At 39.6% G+C, this 15,684-nt stretch overlaps 1 protein-coding gene across 5 annotated transcripts in view; it reads right to left on the bottom strand.

Annotated features, from left to right (window-relative positions):
• The window catches only part of TRIM44 (tripartite motif containing 44), a 97,116-nt gene that overhangs the window by 37,840 nt on the left and 43,592 nt on the right, over positions 1-15,684 (bottom strand). For 3 of the 5 annotated variants that reach the window (XR_012076667.1, XR_012076668.1, XM_006216860.4), the window contains exon 4: positions 13,253-13,272. Coding sequence is in view for 1 of the 5 variants with exons in the window: in XM_006216860.4 (XP_006216922.2) it covers positions 13,253-13,272 (20 nt within the window). In the remaining 4 variants the exon portion in view is untranslated. Of the gene's footprint in view, positions 1-4,531; positions 4,618-5,082; positions 5,183-13,252; positions 13,273-15,684 lie in introns of all 5 variants that reach the window. The other 2 variants (XR_012076670.1, XR_012076669.1) reach the window with 2 other exon arrangements.

Below are 15,684 nucleotides of genomic sequence, written 5' to 3'. Positions count from 1 at the left end.
TTCATACATTGAAAAAATACTATATGAGGCAAACAAAACACATCCTTAGGCTAGATTTGGCTGATGACCCATCAGTTTGCAGTTTTTGGATTAGGCTATATTTCACAATCTTTTCACCACCAAAGACCCGTGTATCCTCCTTAGGCTTCAGAATTTAAAACTCTTTGTCTAACAAACAACATCTTTGAATATTTCATTAGTTTTCTTGTATGAATTGAATAATCAATAACTGACAAATTAGGTCACCATGGAGGGAAAACTGCTAACATAACTCTGCCTTGTTGCAAGTAAGTGTAAGATTCCCCACTACAATTTTTGAAATGCTGAAAATAGTTCACAGACTTTTATTTCTATCTTCATAGATCCTTTTGGAATCTGAAGAGCCCAACTAGAAATTATTGGACTAAACATACAGGCTCTAAGATCTGGTGGCAGAGAGGCATAATGGGAAAATGTGGGATTTGGAGTGAGACAGAACTGGGTTGAATCTTAGCTCTTCAACTTACTAGCTGAGTGAACTTTAACACATCATTTAGCATCTTTTACTTGTCTGCAAAACAAATAGGACTTTGTGATCCATAGGAATAATTTGTGATCCATTTCCATTACATCTTTCAATCAAGGAAGTGCTGGATAACAGCTTGAAATTAGAGCTGGAGAACCAGAAACTTGGTGTGTTTAGGAGTCTTGCCTAAAGCCATGCCCTGCCTTAGGTGAGCAAGGGCCAGAATGTCTATTCATTAGTATCTCATGCTAAATGTTAACCAAAAACCTGTATCTTTGTTGTTACCTCTAACATAATTTATCAATAACTGAACTAATCTGTATGGTGCTTTACTATTCACAAAATCATTCAACACAGATTTATCATGTGCTCCTCACTAGCACCCACGGTGGAGGGGGAGGCAACATGTTAATCCCATTTGTGAATCAGAAAACAGGCTCTAAGAAGTTGAAACTGGTTCATAGTCACCAAATTAGTAAGAGATGTAAGTAACTTCAATGACTTCAAGTTCATAGTTTTTCTCATACACCCTGACCTATAAGAGGCCACAGCAAATGAGAAAAAGAGGTGCTGTTAGGAGCCATATGCTGGTTGAATGAGCACTATTCTGTTTATTTGTGAAATGCTAGGTGTATAAGAAATGGAACTTGTTCTACGATGGACACAGGTTTGTTCGAATAAGGAGCTGAGATGTCTGTGTATATACCCTGTCAATGACAAAGGTGCTCAATCAAGGGTAATCTTGTTTCCTTTGTTATTTCTGATAAAAGTTTGTTTAAATGACTCATATGTGAACCTCAGGTTGTAAATACAATTATGTCTTAGCAAATGCCATTATGAAAAGACTTAACTTTACATCATTCAGTTCTATTTTGCTTGTTTGATGCTTATACTTTTGAAGGGTATGAAGCATCAATTACATTTCTTATTTGTATTTCTTACGTACTGTCATTCACATACACTATCTCACTTGATCCTACAGACCGATTGTGTACTACAGCCCTGGATGACTGATGAGAAAACTGCGGGACAGAGAGATTCTACTGAAGGCCTGACATCCTAATCTCATAGCCTTCCTCTCTTGGCCTTTAAGTCAGAATACTGCGATCCTGGTGTATGATCCACTTGTCATTAGGGCATGGTCCTATCAGGGAAATTTCTAACACACAGAATGCTGAGCACTTCCATGATCATTAGTAAAAACAACAACAACAACAACACAACTATTCCTTAGATGCAGTATTTAACAGTCTGCAGGATACTTTATTATTATATTATATTTTCTTGGTTCCTCCCAATCTGTGAGAAGCATGTGATAGCCATTAGATGTAAGGGGCACTATCATGTGACAAAAGGATAAGCCCACTTTATACAATGACTTAAAACTGGGAAAATGACACTGTTCTGTATTGCTTTGTATTTAGTAATGTTCCTTGTCACTGTCCCTTTCAGTCATTCATTCAACCAATACTTGAGGGTCTACTCTGTAGTAGGCAAAGTGCTGTGTGCTTGGCATACATTGGTACTACAACTTTTTTACTGTTGATAAGTGAAAGAAATTATGTTATTTAAAGGAAAAAACCAAAAAACTTATTTATGATGGATATCTTATTTTTGAATGGTATCATAGACATCCAAGTTTCATTTTCATGTCAATTAAAAAAAATATCCCAGTGGCCCTCTAGGCTTTCTTTCCCCAGGAATGTGTACCTCTGATAACTACACTTCCATTTGTACTGGAAATACATTACACCAATAACAGTAGAGAAATGGTTCAAAGCCCTAGTTTCCTGAAGTATAATGAAGAGATCGCAACCAAAGAGATGTGGACTCTTACTACATTGCCTTATGTTTCTCATACCCTCTTTCTGGACAGCAAATCATCAGCAACAGGTTTCAGCGTCTACTGGATAATGCACCACACTTCTCCAAGAGTGGAATACTGTTTCTAAAGGAAATTTATGTGGTAGGCATTAAAAGATCTTTACGGTCAATAAGTTTGGGAATGCTGGGTTAAACAAAGTAAAAAGGTCTCATTATCACTGAACTGCTCAAAGCCTTTATAATACTGAGGTACCTGTGGAACTGTAAGAGGTGGGTAAATAAGCAGCATTTGCCAAACATACTGGACCATAAAACCTTAGTTTAGAAGACTAAGTCAACAACTCAGCTAATCAGTGTTCAGTCTAATATGCCTAACAAGCCCTGTATGGGGGATTTATAACTGCACATGACATGCATCTTTTTAGCAGGGTGCTGATTCTTTGAGATTGTGGAGAGCTGAGCAGACACAGAACAAGCATGGTCCTGAAATGTGGAGGAGGGACCAATCACTACACAGTAAGCACCATGAAAATAAGGACTGTTTTTGGTTTTGATTTCTATGACAGTTCCAACATATAGCACAGCCTGGCACATAGCAGTTAATAAAATTTCTTAAATAAATGGATAAAGGAATGAAACTTACAGAATGAAAGATTATGTCAATTTCAGAATGAGTGGCCACATTGTTTTTCTGTCTTCAATGATTCCAATTTCTGTATCTAGACTTCTAGACAGTGCTTAATTTATTTTCTTAGAACAAAAGACTGAGAATTATTCCAACAGCCTTTTGCATCATGACCCTGCACTAATCTAATAAGAGAAAGGTTACAGTGCTCTTTGTAGATGAACAGCACACTAATGAGATCTTTGTGAAATAATCCCACTTCCATTATGCAGACAAGATTACATTTTCCAGCTTAATTATTATGTCAGTCGAGCTCCCAAATTTTGATATTAATTGTTTCACTTGCAAAGGCAACATCAACTTACTAGTTTGTCAAACCTCTGGAAATTGAAGGGAAGCTCATAGTTTTAAGTAGTGACTAGCAACCTATACTTCTCTTGTATTCTACCTTCCACGCATTCTCCTACTGGCCAGAAGGACTGGGAAAGTTTTATTCTGTTTTAAGAGAAGAACTAAGGGGCTTCTTTAAAATGTGTTTTTCAATTACGGACAACTTAACACTCCTCAATCCCTACTTGAGATTCTAGACTGTAAGCTCTTTGAGGGAACAGACCTTGAATGTTTCACTGAAAACTATATTCCTAGCACCAAAGACAATGCCTGGAACAAAGTAAGTGCTCTATAAATACTGCTGAATGAATGCCACGTTTCTCCTCTGCTGAGACTCGCTGTTTTAAAGTAAACTCTCTCCCTCTCTCCACTACCAACTCTTTCTGTCTTTCTCTTGTACACATACATACTCTGGGATGTAGGAGAGTCTTGCTATATATTATAGTATCCTCCCCATGAAAAATACATACGCTGTGGAAGTTTGGTGAAAACAGATCATTAGAGCAATTCTGGACAGTTACTTTGCATTGTGTAACGTCACCAAGTCCCGCCTCCTCCAAGACTTAGCCTGCCCTAAGCCACAGAACAAGTTAGGAAGAAATCATGACTCACACTTAATTCACCTGTCAGAGCTCAGGACGTAGGGCTAATCTGTGAACCGTGAGTCTAACAGATCTCAAAAGCATAATAGGATATTCTCCAATATTGCTCATCCAGTAATTTTTATTTTGTAGCTTGCCTTATTCTACTAGAAAAAATATTATTTTCCTTTTTATTATAAACTGTTCATATCTACTTAAGTCTGATTTTATTCTGGACTGGGACCATGACTTTCCTATAGAGTAGTGTAGGTTTTATAAATACAAATCAATAGGATGATAGGATTCAGTACACTGACTGACTAGCTCTGTGACCCTGGGCAAGGTACTGAACGTATCTAAGTCTGATATGAGAATAATAATAATACTAGCATTATCCTTCTCGACTGTTGTAAGGATTAAATGAGACAGATAATCCATGTGGAATGCTTAGCGTACTTTCAGTATTACCATCTCTGAGCGGTTGACAGGCTAAGAGCTATGATGATCAAGTATCTGAACAAGTTCATCACCTCTGTAAGTCCTCTTTTTATTTTCTTTCTAACAAGCCACTCTCCCACCATTCCATGCACAGAAGTAGAAACTCACCACGGGTATGCTTTGTGGGTCCTGTTTTATCCCCAAGCGTGAATCCTCCCTGCAGAGTTTAGACAGCATCTCTGGATTGCTTCTGGCTGGGTGATGTCATTTAGGGTAGTCATTTATCTGGCCCTCTGCACTTCTTCTCATAGCCTATGTAACTAACATTCCTCTTTCCTCATTTGGTTCCTTAAAGAGTCTTAGTTGGCTGGGGACTCGACCCTTCACTTTAGTTTATCAAAAATTCCTAACCAGAGGGGATAAGTGTTGAATTCCTGGGGCATGCTGGGCTGGAGCATCTGTGCCTGGCCCTTCTATCTATGCAGCTTGCTGGTAATTGCTAAGTTTTCCCTCCTGAAACAATTATCCCCCCATTTCTCTCCCCACCTCCACCCCAGCCCCTAGTTAATTATCAGTTCTGGAATTAAACTGCTTGCCTCTCCTGCCGTTGTCATGACAACAGTTGGCCTGCACCTGCCACTGGGTGAACAGTGGCTCTTTGAGAAGAGGCGATGGCAGTTGCCGGCTCCACGAAAGCCAGGGAGTAAACTAATGTTTACCTGTCTGGGGAGAGAAGTTCCTGTTCATTCCACCTTAGGCATCTTCCTGGCAAGCTCCACCTCAACTTCCGTCTCATACAAGCTGCTTGCTGGCATTCAACTAAGAAAATCAAAAAAATTTTTCTGATAAAAATGCCAAATCCCTGTTGGCTTGTCTTAATTCCATCCATTACCTTTACGTATTCCCAGACAAGATACTGGAAGATGTGAATCCTCCAGCTCCTGAGAAAGGGAGTATAGTGTGGTGGTTGAAAGCACAGAGTGTCAAGCCTGACAGGTCTGGGTTCTAATCTGCGTTGAGTCATTTTCTAACTGTGTGACCATGGCTTAATCACTCAACCTGCTGTAATTTCAATTTCCTTATCTGTAAAAAGAAGATTAGAATAACTATATTTCATAGTCTTTTTTAAAGCTTTGAAATAATATATGTAGGTCAAACTCCTATTTAAGTTCAACATATAAGCAGGTTATCACTATTACAGCTGTCTAGTCGTTAATTCTGTACAATGCTGAAAGTCAGGGCAAACTGGGCAGTTTGGTCAGTTTTAACTGGTCCTCGTCTAGTGACAGTACCTGTGCAGGTAGGGGAAAAAAACAGCACACTGCCTAACAGCATCTAGACCAAGATGTATCTAGCAGCCAAGGGGGCTGAGAAATGCTTCTCTGCCTGCCTTCTCTGTAATTCTGTCAGCTCCTCCCTCTCTGTACTGTTCTTCTCATGTTCAATCTCACTTTACTTTAAATAGAATTGATAGAACCACAGGGAAAGAAGACATGTGCTCACCAAGGAAACAAAATGCTTTTCTGTTTTACAACCACAATGCAACCTACAGAGAACAATTGGTAGTGGTGCTAAGGAGTAGGGGGAATGAGGTGTTTATATAAGAAAGTGTTTTTCTTCCCTAAAACTGCCATGTGTGGAAAAGAAGTATTTCTTTTATGAACCAACAACCACTGACAGTTAGGTCCGGGGTCCAAACAAGAGAGGTACATGAATAACCAGTCCTTGGTGAAGACCTCACCATTTAGGGTACCCTAGCTTTACCTCAGCCTTTGGCCACCTTTCTTAATGATCTGAAGTGACCTCCCTGCAGTTCTAATTTTGAAGAAACCAGCACTCACTGACTCTAAAGTTCATACCATCTTGAAAAGAAAAAAGAAAAAAGAAAAAACCAAACCAAACACACACACACACACACACACACACACACACACACACACACACACACACACACACACACACGAGCTTCTGCTCCCAGCATCTGTTACAGATACCTGCTGTTGGTTTCTGGGTAAATGGGTGAATGCAGTTCAGCCACATAGAGCTTACAAAAAAAGGAAAGATTCTTGGAAGCTACTGGGAAAATGGAATTATTGACCTCTTGCCTGCCTCTCACTGAGAGGAAGTGAGAAGATGCTAGAGTTCAGTAGATTTCTCCTAAAATGAAAAAGACATCACTAACAGCAATTTTGCTGTGGCTGCCACAGGTAAGGGGTACATAACCAATGACATCAAATTGAGTTTTTCTAAAAGACAGACTGGTGTTCTGTGACTACCTTAATCTATTATGCTTAGTGCCAGTCCAAAATGGCCAAGAAGACAAACAAGGCAGAAGAGAAGTAGGCGCCAACCAGATTCTTCAGCACCGGATCTAACTCAGGGACAAATGTGACATCAATTTAATTCTTTGACTAGCTTCTAAAAAATATTTATAGCCTTAAATCTACTTGGAGAACACTGGTGCTTTGTATTCCTTTCTCCATTAATTTAGAAGGAACTAGATATCTACTTTCAAACTTGATTTTAAGTTAAAGGCAGGCAGGAGCTGTCAAAACAATGGTATAAATAAGATACAAATCAAACAAAACAATTTCCTTTGGCAACTACTTTATCTCAGTTGCTTGTTCTTTTGTCACAAAGAAACCCAAAAGGAGAATACTTTTAATGCTTCATAAAATATTTATCCTTTAAGATTAATAAGATGTGCTGCCTGATGGGGAAAATGAGGCACTGAGAAAGCAAACAATTCACCTATAACAACTCAGGAGATGTAACAACATTCAGAAGTCTGTTCCTTTCTTCTACGGGTAGGACAATGTTGTAGCCAAGAGGGAAAGTCTAACAGGAAATGGTACCAACCTTCTGGTACCTCAAATGGCATACACAGCCCTGTACAAGGTAGACTCACCACCCTTCAGTCTCATCTCCTGCCAGTCCAGTCATGCACTTACTCACCATTCCCCATACTGCACATGCATTTTCATTCTTCTGAGCCTTTAGACATGCTGGTCTCTGTGCTTGCATGGCCTTCCTACCCTTTCCATCTAGAAAAGCCTAACCCTACCCATCCTTCAAGGTCCAGCACAAATGCTATCTTTTCTGATTCTCTATTCTGAGTTAGTTGTACCCTTCTCTACATTCAACATATATATTATAGACAATATTATAGTGTAGTGGTTAAAAGTCCCCATTCTCAAGTCAGACTACTTGAGTTTGAATGCCGACTCTACCACTTTTTAGCTGTGTGACCTTGTTCGTGTATGTATAACCTCTCTGCAACTCAGTTTTCTCATCTCTGATGAGAAATGAAGATAATGTATTAACCACTTATTTAGGACTGTTGTGAGAAGTAAATAATATATGTAAATATTTTAAATCCTTCCTGGCACACAGCTGGCATTCAATAAATGCTTCTTTATAACAATTTATAATTATAATAAATATTGCACTTAAATGTGAAATTAAAATTGTTTACTTAGTTCTCTCCGTCAACCTAGACTTAGGGATTTTTAAATTTAGGGACAAAGTCTTTATCATCTTCATATCTCTGAGGCCTAGTATGGGGCCTGGCAACGCATTAGAGAGCTGAAAATGTCTGGGAACAGATGAATGAAAAAATTCCTCTTTTAATTTTTCCTGCTAAAGAGATTAGGAAACAGAGCTCCTAGAAGTGAATGTTACCCTGATAAGCTCTGAGGTCAAAGATACAAACAAGGTAAGCCTGCCAAGCAACATAACTACATACTGGATGGCAAACAAACGTTGATCAGTGTAAAACCACACCACGCAAAATGACATCCAGGTCCCTTCATACTGGGCCTTTTTTTCTTAGCATTATGAATCTAGAAAAGGGAGGAAGATATATGTTAGAATATGGGCTGCTCCTAGCCAGCATTTCCAAATGTGAGGCAGATGGAATAAGCTAGAGGTTCCTGCTGAATTTTCCAGCTGTGAATGGATTCTCTATAGACCAATATGCACAAAATAACATAAAGTTGCAACTCTCACAGGTAAATATCTGAAAATCAATTACTTTAGAAAGAAGGCTTGCTTCTACTATAGATAGGCAATATAGTGCATAGCATGGCTTCATCCTTAATCTGGGTGAGTAGAGGATAAACAGTCCACATCAGCAGGGGGAAACAAAGTCAGCTCAGGCTCCATAAGAGGAAAACATGACAGTTAAGAGACTCTGCGCTGAAGGTCAACTTATATGCCAGAATCCCACTTCCTGATAGTTCTACTCCATGTCACAAGTATCAGCCATTTTCTTTGGCTTCCAGCTAGGTCTTCTAAAATGAAGATAATGTAAAAACCAAACCATAAACTTGCAATCAGAGGACAATCACTGACTTAGTATCCCTCTTATCTCTACAAACTAAGTCATCAGGAAGAGAAATGCCGTATCTAAGAACAAATGGTTATTATTTGGGGGGGGGGTAGTACCCAGTATACAGCCCCAAGAAAATTTTTAAAGAAACAAAATTGAGAAGAGTAGGAAAAAAATCTACCAAATTACAGAATCTATAAACAGATTCTTTTCATTCCACTTTTAATATAAGTTTACTCCTCCACACAACTGTATCTCAAAAAAACTGAGTGGGAAGTGGGGGAAAGAAAAGCTAGTATTTACAGGCAAATAAAAACAGACTACAAAGAGGCAAAGAGGTTAAATGACTTGCCCAAGGTCACACAGTCATCCAAGGCCGACCAAGAATAGGAGGTAGGTCTGCCGACTCTCCCTGAGAGCCTACTCCTTCAGAACTCAACTGCCTGTTTGATCACAGCATCGGCATGGGTCAGAGTCACATTGATCTCAGCAGGAGCTTTTTGCCTGAATAAGAGCCAGCTCTGAAGATGAAAAATTCTACAGAAGTCCTAAGTATGGCTGTTACTATTAAAAAGCCATTTTCCTCTTAGTTTCAACAAGATCACAGAAAATCTCAATAGCAAATCAAAATTTAATATTGATCTCGCTCCTTTCTCCTCTGAGCACAAGAGTTTAAGGGCCCTTCACTCTCTGGCTTCCTCCCACTATACAACAGCCTTCAAGGCAGCAGACCCCACTGCCACCCCTCTTCCTTGAATATATATTACTTCTCAGCAGGCTCCAGCAGGAGTAGGGAAGGAGCCAATCTGTGAAGGAGCAAACACAAGATCTCCCATAATAGCATACAGAAGTCAGAAAATTGCTGCCAAAGGTGTAAACTGCTTTTTTTTTTTTTTGCTTCAAAAAAAATCACTCTGAGCTTCAAAGACACCCTCTTCAAAGATGACTCTACAGTGGTTAATATCCATGTTCTACATATTAAGATTTAGTTCCTCCGCCCTCTAAGAATCCTCGTCATCTGTATGACTGTATCATGGATTTAAAGAGTAAACTCCTGGGTGGAGGGGTGATAGGCAGCTAATTCTGCAGGGTCAAAGGAAGGCTTGGTTGCCAGCTCCCCAGGGAGTCTAAAAGCCACCCCTTTTGCTGCTAACCCTCAGATGACATTATGTGAAAATGAGACGAAGAAATATCCCCTTAGAATGACAGAGGCTAAGGAGAGGAAAAGTAGCTTGTAGAAAAGAGACACCACAGCATTTCAGTGTGAGAGCAAGTAAGAACTCTGAGGTTAGAGGAACAAGACCAAAGTGATCCTCTGAGGCGTGTGCATGAATCCTCCTGTCTTTCATTCCAGGGCATGGAGACAAGTGCACTGGCCGCGTGGAGACAGTCCGAATGGTGGCTGAGGACATGAGCTCTGAAGCCAGACTAGATGTAAGCCCTAGCTCTGCTACCACCAGCTGTGTGATGGAGGACAAGTTAATCCTGCTGAGCATTCGTTTCCTCATTTTACAGGTGGGATAATACTGCATCATAAGGTTTACATGAGGGTTAAATGAGAGTATATATAGAACACTGTACACAGTAAACCTTCAATAAATGGTAGCTATGATTATTATTGTTGTAAATTAGCAGGATAACTACACATTAAAATTCAGAACAAGGAAGAGACATAACCAAAAGCACAAATAGTTGGCCACATGTCAAACAGCTTGGAAAGTCAAAACTGAATGAAAAAAGAAGCAGGGAGACTCTAGCTGGTAGGAATGCAGGAGAACACAGATCTATTACAGACAAACATGTTTCAAAAGGATAGGAATTTTCCTTTGTTCCTACCACTACGGAGGGTGGTTGGAATCCAATTCTCCCTGGACTTCTGTGCAGATAGTGTGAAAAGAACGCTAGCGAAGGAGACACAGGTTTGAAAATCCAAGTAGATCTGGTATACAGGGTCTCCAGAATCATTCCTCTTCCATGCCCTGTGCAGGCAGACCCATGCTTCTGTCTCTCTCCCTTACATGTCAAATGCTCATTTAACACTGTCAGTAATACAGAAGCCTTTGGAACAAACTCTGGCCTACTCAGATGGTAAAGTGTATATCATAAATGAGAGAAATTTCAGATCAAAGGCAATCTGCCCCAAAGTGTTAACTGAAATAAACTGAGCCAAGTGGTAGTTCAACACAAACTGAATGGAACCAGTAAGTATGAATTTAAAGGGTAAAAGGAAAATTTGACTCATCTTTCCTCTTTCTGCCAGATTGGAGCATGCTTTTCAAGTGCTCATTGTACCAAAAAAGGGTTCTCTCAAGTTCCAGTCCAACAGCATCCTTACTGACATCCATGGCAGCCTGGCTCTAGGAAGACAGCTTGACATCTTGGTTGCTAGTAAAGAAACTCCATGCTTCACCACTGTCTTGTCAAAATGACATGAAGAAATCTGCAATTCAACTCTAAAGCCAGTACCTCACACTGAATAGTATCTTTGAAGGGAGTTAATCTCTTCGTAAGGTCCCTGTAGTCTTCTAATCAACCTGACTCTGGCATGTGGCCACAGAGACAAGATGAATGCATCTATCCTAGTCAGGCTCTCCCAAGACAGAAATGCTATTTCTATCCTGTGGAGTTTGCACATTACACCTGCACTAAGGGGTTTTTCTTTTATTGGTCTTATTTGAAATCTCTTTCTGGGGAATAAAAGGTCTAGGGCTCTGTTTGGTCTGGATTTTAAGAAGCCAGAGCTAGTTTTGAAAAGTAGAAGAGGTGGAGTGCCAAGGAAATAATTCAGAGAGCTCAAATACCTTAAGGAGGCCTGTAAGGCGCTAAATGATCTGGACTCTGCTTTCTTTCCTCCACTCTCCTCTTGCCTGGAGTTATTACACAAGCTGCTCCCTCTACCTAGAACAGCCCTATCCCTGCCCCTGCTTTGCCTGCCTTCTAACCCTTCAGACCTTCATTTATACATAACCTTTCCGGTAAGCCTCCTCTTATCTTCCAAGACCGACTTAGGAGCTCTCCCTAAAGCAGACTAAACTTCATTTAATCATAGCACATCCCCCAAAGTATAAGTACCCAGTTAATTGCTTATCTCTCCTACTAGACTTAGCATCCACAAGGGCAGGGACCATATCTGTCTTAGTTATCATTATATACCCCGTGCATAGCACAGAGCCTGACACACAGGAGGGTCATGAGAAAGGAAGGGAGGGAGGGAGAGAGGAAAGAAATGAACCACAACACAGAGGGAGCCTGAGGATGGCTGGAATACGGAGTTTGAAGGGACTCCCTGAAGCTCTGTAGGTTTAAAGTAGGGTGCCTGTAGCTTTAGCCACAAATGACAAGGAACCAGATTTAGGCTGAGAACCACAGTTCCCAAGGGAGGGAAGCAGCAGGCAATGCAGATGTGGAACAACGCTTGGCACTAAGAAAGGGGCTCAGGATGTGGGGAGAGAGAAAGGAAAAAGAAAGAACCATATTTGTTGATTTGTAAATAAAACTAAACAACGGCTGAATCCTGGCTCCAGTAAGGTAACTTTAGGACAATTTGTTAAGCGTCTTTCAATGAGAAACTTGAATTAGGTAAGTGATTTTCAAGCTGAGTTCTGAGGAACCCCAGGTTTCTGCAGCAGTCCCTCAGGTCTATTGAAAGGAAGTGAGAAATTTCACCAGTAGATGTAGCCCCCGACTTTAACCAGAAAAAAAAATGTTTTGTATACACTGGAGTTCTACTTAAAGCCCATTTGAAAAAAGGACGTTTCTAGTAAAACTGAAGTTTAAATAGCAGTGGCCTGGAAGACCTTTCTGGTACCTCCCAGTCTACACAGTCCTGTGTCCTAAGTGACAGGGAACCCATCCGGACATACATTTTGCTTGGTACAAATGCCCCTCAACTGTGTTTATGGCATAGCTATAGCATTTCCTAGGGCCTGTTCTCACTGCCTGAGCAGAATGATAGCAAGTTAAGTAAACCAAAGTCCAGATTCACTGCAAGACAGGGGCAATAATAATAAAATGTATTTTTAAATTTCATACAGTGATACAGAAGCAAAAAGGAACACTTTTTTTTTCTAAACAAAATTTTGTATACCTATGACCTTGGATTCACTGCATAGGTGTCTTGAATCAGATACAAACATGTTATAGGTCAGAAATAAAGAATATTGGATCTAGAGTCCATTAAAAAAAGCAATCCAATTCCAATCAAAAAAGAACAATGCAAAAGTTTATCTAGTCAGTCCGCCTGATACCTAATTACCATTCAAATACAGTGCCTACTCTTCTTAACAAGATATTCTGAATGTGCTAAAGAATAAAGCAAAGTTGCTGTCATTACATACTTTAAAGCCTACCTTTATCTGAAGGTTACAGACAGGAAATGGCATAGATAGGGAGGGTGATGAGAATCTTACAAAATAAGATCTTCAAAGCCCTGGCTTAAGATGGAGATCCCTTTTCTGTGCTGTTCCTTGGCTGTCCATATTTCACGGGGCATTAAAAGGCCACAAATGTCACTCTACCTCAACTCTGAGAACAGACAAGCAACAATAATGTGATCTTACCTGGGTCCTTCCTCGTCACCCTGAAAGAAACAGAAAGAAACAGCATTAGAAATTGGGATCAGTGGAGACTGATTTACAGTTCCTTCTTTTCTCTTCTCTCCTAACCTGAAAGCAAGGCTTGTGCATTTATTGTTACAGAGACAAACCAGTAGACATCTAAGGGCTAAGACAAGGGCTAATATAATCCCAGCAGAGATGAACTAATAATTTGCCCTTGCAAGCAGAGACGTGAATGCATAGACCTAGGAGGCCTAAATAATAGCCTTGCCTTTTTATTTGTATGGCTGGCAGTATTCAGTTCTGAGCAAACTGAGAGCCCAAAATAGCAGCAGGTCTTAGGCAAAAGCTGACCAGCTCCAAAAGCATCAAGCTGTTTCCCTCAAAGACTCATTTCTGACTTGGCCTAGCATTTCTTTCTCCAAATATGAACACAGAAACTCTAATATAGAGCACACTATGGTGCAAAAGGATCTGAACTGGGACTCAGGAAATTGGAATTCTAGTCCAAGCCCTGTTATCTATTAGCTAGGTGCCCTTGAACAAGCTAATTAATCTGGACCTTGGTCTTCTCCTTTGTAAAAGGGTAGTTCTGGCATTTGATGAGCCACATCATTCTTCAGACAAACAATGGCTTTTGTCTTCTTCTTACTCACTCTTCACCAAAACAATGTGTGAAGGTGATTTTTGCAGGCACTGTATTCTCTGAACCTAACTCTACCAGTGATCACAGCAGATTTATTCGAGCTTCTTTTTGTGACCAAACAAGATTTTTCAAATACTCAAGCGTTCTCCAAGGGACCTCACTCATCCTTTTAGTGACAGAGTATCTTTCACATCCTCCTCTTAGTCATTTAGGATTGGTCTCAATAAAGACTATATCTCCTAGTTGCAGATAACTTCCTAGAGAATTTATTTGATTGATGAACTGATTGATGGATTGATCCTATAGGTATAAAGGAGAATGAGCTCTGGAGTCAGATATCCTGCGTTTAAATCTTGACTTCATCACTTACTTGCTTTGTTACCCTGGGCAAATTATTTTGCCTCTCTTAACTTCAATTTTCTAATTTGTAAAATAGGGGTAAAAATTGTCCCTGTAACACAGGATACGTATGGGGATTAAGTGAAATGATATGTATAAATGTCAAGCACAGTGTCTAACATACAGAATGTATTTAATAAAGGTTATTATCAATATCATTAACAATTCAGTATGATTCATTAAGAAGCTATTATGTGTGGGTACTAAGGGTAAAAGAGAAATAACCCATAATGATCTAACTTTCTAGGAGCTCCCATTCAGGAGCAGGAGAAACAGACAGAAACAGATAGAAAATGAATTATGACTAAATGTCTTAACAGCTCTACCCAAGACATAAACAGAATGCTTTGAAAGTCAGAAGGGAAGTGATAAACACTCCCTCTCCTTGAGAAAGTGACATTTATGTTGCCACTTGAGGGATAAGCAAGATTCTCCCAGGCCGACAACAGAAGATAAAACGGGGATGTGTTATGTGTGTGTCTTGGGCAGGACACGTCGGGTGGCAATGGTGTGGGATCAAGGGGCTGGGAATGCAACCAGAGGTAAAGGGAGACTGTAGGGCCCAAGCCTATGAAAGACAACTGCTGCCCAAAAAGTGATTTAAAATAGATTATATACACTGGTGGCTGGACAAAAAAAGCATTCTTAGCAGACTTCAGAATCTGCAGTATTGGTAAGGGCACTAATCATCCGCACTCTAATGAGAGAGAAGTGGGGCAAGTGGATGAAGGAGGGTATAGGGATGGTGGAAGCTTCCTCTGCATTTTGTTTGACTGGCATGTCTTATGGGAACTATAATCTGGAAAGCAAAAATTAATATAATTTAAATTTAATATGAGTTATATAACTATCAATGACATAATTAAACCTCAACACAATTTTTCAATTATCTTTGGGTGTTAAAACACAATTATCTAGGAGCACTGTATGGAAAAAATATTTCAAACTGAATGGCAATGGAAACACAACATGACCAAAGTTCATCATGACTCAACTCAAAGTTGTATGACTCAACTAAAGCAGTGACTAGAGGGAGATGTATAGCTCTAAAAATTTACATAAAAGAAAGTAGTAAAATCCATGACTTATGAAGATAGGAAAAAGAACAAGGTAAACTCAAGGGAAAGCAAAGAGTAAAATCTGCAAATACAAAAGTTAGTCCTTTCAAAAGACAAACAAAATTAATAAAATACTAGTTAGACTGATCAAGGCAAAGGGGAAATTCACCAATTATCAACATCAGAAATGAAAAATGGGTTATCACTCTAGAGGATACAGCCACCTACGAAAATAAGAAAATAGTGTGAGTAACTTTATACTAAAAACTAAAACAACTTACATGAAAATGACAAACTCCTTTAAAATTAAAAGTAATAAAAAATTTTAACAT

This window comes from Vicugna pacos, chromosome 10, assembly GCF_048564905.1.
Source record: "Vicugna pacos chromosome 10, VicPac4, whole genome shotgun sequence".
Taxonomy (NCBI): Eukaryota; Metazoa; Chordata; class Mammalia; order Artiodactyla; family Camelidae; genus Vicugna; species Vicugna pacos.
This window is presented reverse-complemented; position numbering and strand designations above follow the sequence as displayed.